The 6,751-nt window shown below is 34.8% G+C and overlaps 1 protein-coding gene across 1 annotated transcript; it reads left to right on the forward strand.

Moving 5' to 3' along the window:
* The first annotated feature begins 263 nt into the window (after positions 1–263).
* On the forward strand, positions 264–5,616 carry LOC143252194 (BTB/POZ domain-containing protein KCTD12-like). The gene has a single exon (XM_076503944.1). The coding sequence runs from the start codon at positions 550–552 to the stop codon at positions 1,354–1,356; it is 807 nt and encodes a 268-aa protein (XP_076360059.1). The 5' UTR covers positions 264–549; the 3' UTR covers positions 1,357–5,616.
* Positions 5,617–6,751: the final 1,135 nt, after the last annotated feature.

Consider the following 6,751-nt stretch of genomic DNA (forward strand, 5'->3'; position numbering starts at 1 on the left):
TAACCTGACTTTAATTTTTAAAATTAAGTTATCTTATCACGGATATACATTATACATTTGCAAAGAGTGTAAGATATTATGGGTGTGAAAAAGTAATAACTTCGAAGTCATTCAACACATATATTTTTTCATATTCCCACATGTTGCACGTTATCCGACCTAGGTGACGCCACCTTTACGGCCGTAGCTTCTCGTCTATTGATTTACAGTTTCAGGAGAATACAAATACAAGTAGTAGGGCTAGATTTTACGTCACACAGGCACAGTTGGCCATGATGATCACTAAAAGATCTGGCCTGCTGTGAAAACTTCGCAATTGAAGAGTCTATCATGCATTGGTCTATACCTTTACTGTGAGTCTGAAGCTAATGATTTTTGTCTCTTCCCAAACCTGAAGAATGTGGAGTGGAATGTTTCCATGTGGGTAGAACTAGAACATAACGTTTTGTTTTGCATTTATTTGTTGGCGTAGTTATCACTAGCCTTCCTTTCGCTTTACACGACCCAGCTGAGTTGAATCCCTTTCTTGACCATCTAAAGATTTATATTATGTCTTTGATATCTAATCGCAGCGGACTGCATGAGGTGCGGTCAACGAACTTTCCGTCTGTCATGGAACTAAACGTAGGAGGTGTATTTTACACGACCTCTCTGAATACGTTGACCAAAGAACCCACTTCTCTACTAGGACAAATGTTTACAGGTAAAGGCAGCAAACAGGTCATGCGAGATTCTAAGGGAAAATTCTTCATTGATCGAGACGGAGTGATCTTCCGTTATGTTCTAGATTATCTTCGCAACCAGAAGTTGATTCTTCCCGAGAACTTCCACGAGCGCGAACGCTTGAAGCAGGAAGCAGAATATTTCATTCTTCCAGCAATGGTAGCCAGTATTGAAGCTCTTCCACCTACTCCTTCCCATTCTCATAGACTATCTGTACCTCTCAGCACAACGGCAATCTCTCCTGCACCAGGCACTCCTGGATACATCACTGTTGGTTATCGAGGAACGTTCGCCTTTGGAAGAGACGGATTGGCCGATGTCAAATTTCGAAAGTTTACTCGTATTTTAGTGTGCGGAAAGGTTGGTCTTTGCCGTGAGGTTTTTGGAGAAACTCTGAACGAGAGTCGAGACCCAGACAGATGTAACAACGACCGTTACACGGCAAGGTTTTTTCTGAAACATAATTTCTTGGAGCAAGCTTTTGATAACCTCAACGAAGCCAGCTTTCGTTGTGTTGCAGCAGCAGGTTCCGGAACGGCTTGCGGAGGCTCAGGCGAGCCACTCAAGCCAGGGATGGATTCAGAAGAGAATCGATGGAACCACTATAACGAATTCGTGTTTGTCAGACCGTAACTTCTACATAATGGCTTCCAGGCAGCAACAGGGCAGTGATAAGAATAATGCGGGTTTGAAGTGTGTAAAAACTATGTACTCAAAGAAAACAACAACAAAAATTTGATTCTTTAATGAGAGACAAAAACTTTTTTCTTTCATAGAACGATCAAATTTCTGTTTGTTGAGCTACTAAGTTGCGGAGTGACAGATAAGCTTACTGACGTGGGTGAGAAGAATGACTAAACAAAACAAACCACTTCTGCACATCCTCATGGTAGGATAACTTGTTCCGAGCTTAAAGGAACATCCCACTGTTTAGAAACCTGATTTGTTGTATTATTACCTCGTTGTTATTTTATAGTGTATTAAATTATAAGTTAGGGTAAGTTATCATATGAACACAATTTGCAGTTCTACACGTATTTCTTAGATCTATATTGTATCTGTAAAGTTAGATTTGATTTAGATTTTGAAGTTAACAGAGACAGATGAGTTATTCAAGATGTCAAATTGGGACGGTTAAAGCGTAAGAGATGGTTCTGAGAAAAAGTTTAAATTAGTGATGTTGCTAGTTTATTCTTTCTAACGTTTGTCACTTCTTTCTTTGTATTGTTGTTTCTTGTCTGATGCATACCCACATTTTGAAGTGGAAAGATAACTACTTTTCTTCACTTTTGAAAAAACTGTGAAAAGGCTGTGCTATTACAACATAAACGGCCCGAAAATTGTTTTACAAAGACAAAGAAACAGTCGATCGTTGACGCAAAAAAAAGGGGAAAACATTATATTGTACGAATTTAAGAAACAAAAGTTAGGTTAATTTGAATGTTTTGAATTTATACAATACAAATATGTATTTTTATTGATTTATATCAGTTTTAGCATGAAGTTGCTTTCTGGATAAGTAACTGACCACTTGTCTACGGCGAAAATAGCAAAGACTATTAGAGCATTCTTTAGCCCTTATTTTTTTATTACCAGAAGAGAATCGGGCAACATGACAAAAAGTGGGGCTGTTCATGGGGTTTCGTTTCTCTTGTGGAGATCTAAAAGCGCCATAACTTATTTAATTTTCAACTAATGTATAAAGTTTGCAGGACAAGTGATAAGATAATATTTAGAATAAAGATGACTCTCTGTGATGACACGGACAAAACACAAAAAACGAAAAGTGACTGGATATTTCAAATAAAGTTTAGATGCACCATTACAGAACGACGAAAACGTTATTTGGATACAAGGTTCGACACCTTCACAGATCAACTTTCGATTAATTTATTTTATATCACTTTATACTATATTGTATATTTACCCATTATTACTACACGCCATGTTGCTTCTGATAACCGTTTCTACATTTACAAAGATTATTTAGGTATCTTAACTAATGTTTATAATAATTACTATTTTTAAACTTCTGTATGTGAACATATTCCTGTCCCTCCTGTGATCCTCTCTGTCTTCCATTCTCCCTTTCTTGTTATTATATCATCGTTCTCCATTTATATTCTTTCCAGCAGTATTTTCATCTTCCTAACCCTACGTCGTTTCACTTGATTTCTACCTTCTTGAAGCTTGGTTAAACAACTAAAAGTCAATTGACTATAATTGCATTTCACATTATCAATCTATTTTAGCTTTTATTTCAAATTCCATAGTTAGTCTGTATACGTATTCTATAATGTATATATGAGTGTACTGAGTAATTATTATAAGTTACTATTGTTTACTTACTTTTAAACGGTTAACCCCTTCCCCAAAACTACTGTAAAATAAACCAGTGCACCAGGAATGTCATCACCTACGGAGTTAATAAACCTGAGCACATTCAGAGTTAAACGAACATTTTGAACAGTTTTTCAGCATCCACACGAGAACAGTATTGGGTGTAATATATTTTCTTTGTGTTATTATTCTGACATCATAAAACCAAATTATCGACGTTGAACGAAAGATCACCACAAAAGGGGCTCAAAAAAGCTGGTGTTCCTTTCGCATGATTTATAGTTCATGACTTTAAAGAATAAAAGGTGAATAACAGACTTAAGGGTCATTCAACAGATGGAATGATGAAGAAGGTTAAACTTTGACCCTCAATTCCAGTTGATAGCCATATTCCACTTTTCTAATATAGAAATTGTGGAGAGCAATCATTAATACAATAATGTGCGTTAGGCTTCAGACGTATTATTTCTTAAACATTTAACTGTAAGTGTCTGTTGGGTTTACTATCGTTTTATCATACTAAAACATTTTTCCCCAGCTTCTTATTGTTTGTCTATTCGAAAAACAATGTTCTTTATTTACATGCGCATTTTAGATAGTTAAGCCAAATAAATACCATGTACGATACAATAATTGTATATGACTATAGACTAGTCATATAAATATTCTTGTACGTGATACCAGTTGTACCAGCTTTCCTTTACTACACAATAATTGTATCAATATATGAGAACTGTAATGTATATAAAACTATAATATTAAGGTACATTTGTGACTTTATTTAGGAAGACACAGACATTCCACTAGAAAAGTCTCTCGAGTTACATTCATAAATCAATACATCCGCATAAGAAACACATGCTTAATAATTTGTCTATACCATAAAATACTTGTTAACAAACTCCACCCCTTGAAGCTGTATTCTAAGGCAGAATAGTTTTATCATTGAACTCGAAAGACAAAACACTCACACTACTACGGCTGAAGCATACACCAATAGTAACATAACAGTTTTCACCTCACACAAAATTAATTGTATCAGCATAGCAATAGTACAAGTGTACCCGGTAATAGAGCGGTTTTTACTTAAATATCCCAACCATTTCAATCAATATAACCAAAACCATAGACTAACCTTATCAGTAGAAATATTACCAGCTAACATTTTATTACTATGCTCGTAACATAAAGTAACTAGATATGCGTAGTTATACAAAAAACAAAACACATTCTATTATTATACCTACAGTTCTACAGGTATGGGCGTATCTCTTGTTTTTATCTTAATATTTTCACATCAATATATAGTACTATTGAAATTCTATAAGAGCATACTGGCAAATGTCTGACTGTAGATTACACTGTACTAAAATATTACCATATTCTAGCTTAAAATATGTGAAATCTAAGACTGAAATAATCGTAGCTGAGTGCTGCATTCCATATAAAACAACAACAGAGAAACAATGTATCTGGTGAAAACTGTCTGTCAGCCACTATAATTTTAAATATTATTTTTAAGAGCAGCTTTCTTAACTTTTGGATATTACATATCATTTATACTGTGGTTGTAGTGTTAGAAAACAGCGAGTCTGTTTCTCGTCTGACTTACTAGAGAACTGGACTTCAACAGATGCTTCGAGATTTATGATGTCACATGGAAAATCTGGTTAAAATAACACTATGAAGCAGAAAATAATTAACTTGGAATTAATATAAATATAGATCTACTAGAAAGTTATAATAACCGTGCGTTACCGGAGTTATCTTTCAGTTATCTCAGTTTTCCATTGGCCTGGTCTTTGCTGCTTTAGTCACTAACTTGTGGTCAGAGTTCTGTAGCTCAGAAAATTTTCTAAAGGTTTTGTTTTTCTTGCTTATTTCAATTACTTAATTTATTTTTACTATTTAATATTTTTTTGTTCGATTTTAGGCTCGGATTACGAATTTTAAACGAATGATGTTAGTACGGATAACGTGGGATCAAATTTAGAGTTAGACGTCTAGATTTGATGTTTAAAATTCTATTCAAAATTATCTCGTAAAGGTGTGTCATAATACTTGTCTGTTTACTTCAAACAATTTTGGCGCACTCCGCTGGATAACGCCTACTGGTTATCGTAGAAACTAGGAATAGCACTGAAGAGAGTTTTTTGAAATAATATTGCTGTGTGTATACCCTTTAATGTTCTTTATTATAAACGGTCTGAATCACGGAACGTTTCGCATATCTTCATATAGTAGTGTGTTACAAAACGTGATTTACTGTGCCCATTTCGAACTTATATGTACGTTAGACTTTATAGATATATATAGTTTAAAAACTATTTCTAATTGTTCCATGCGAAATAATCAAAATAACTTTAATTGGTCATTCGATAATGCCTCTTACATATACTCTCACGGTATTATTAATTCGTTATTCACTGCGTATATTTATGTATAGTGTAGCTAGTAGTGACTGAATGTTAACCACACATGTATGTAGCATCTAAACATGTAGATAACGCAGAAATAAACAATAATTTGTAGGAGCATACTCTTTCAAACTTTTGTTATTTTATTGATTAGTGTGTAATTACATAAAATATCACAGATTCTATATCAACAATAAATCAGTCGAAATCAAAAATACGTTTCTTATAGCAGAAGTACATGTGTGTTCTTTTAAAACTGTATTCTTCCACACTAATAATGAACGATTCTTTTAAAGGAAGGTTATTAAGTCTTTATTTGTAGGGCAAATTTTCAGTTACCGTTCGTAATGGGCTGGATATTGTGTGGATGATGGACTTTTATTTTTTCCAGGCCGTGTGAGCTTAACAGTTATACCATCCATATACAACAAAACAACTTAATTATGTTTGCAGTGGTATGTATTTATACATTAACATGAATAACATGACTGCATCTACAAAGCCTTACAACGGCATTCATCCCTGTCAATAACGTCACCTTTTGATGATATATAAATATTTTTTTTTTTAATTCAAAACTCTAGTGATCAAACACTTAACACTGTTATTTGTTGGTTTGTTAAGAAGTTTGACGCAAAACTACAAGAGGGATATCTGCACTAGCCAGTCCCAATTCAGCAGCTTAAAACTAAAGGGAAGGTAGCTAGTCATCGCCACCCACCATCAACTCCTGGACTACTCTTTTACCAACGAATAGTGGGATTGGCCGTCACATTATAACGCTCCCACAGCTAAAGGGCGAGCACGTTTGGTGTGATGAGGATTTGAACCTACAACCCTCAGATTACGAGTAGAGCGCCCTAATCATCTGGCCATGCTGAGCCAGATGATTAAGGCAATTTAAATTACAGTGTGTTATTATGTGTGTCTGAGGTTGAATGTCAGCAAACATGCAAATAAAGCATATAAATTGAAATTTAATGATTTGCATAAGTATTCAGCCCGCTAAATCAGTACTTGGTTGGTTCGGAAGTAATCACTACTGTGAATCTGTTTGGATAGGTTTCTACCCGCTTTTCACAATCAAATAGAATAATTTTTGTTCATATTTCGTGGCAGAATTGCTCAAATCTGACAAGTTCGTTGGAGATCTTTGATGGACTGCAATTTTCTATTGGATCCAAGTTAGGACTTTGACCTGGCCACTTCAGAACATTCACTTTTTCTTTTGAAACCATTCTAGTGTAGCTTTGGCCTTGTGTTTCGGTCAT

Source organism: Tachypleus tridentatus, chromosome 6, assembly GCF_004210375.1.
Source record: "Tachypleus tridentatus isolate NWPU-2018 chromosome 6, ASM421037v1, whole genome shotgun sequence".
NCBI classification, from domain to species: domain Eukaryota; kingdom Metazoa; phylum Arthropoda; class Merostomata; order Xiphosura; family Limulidae; genus Tachypleus; species Tachypleus tridentatus.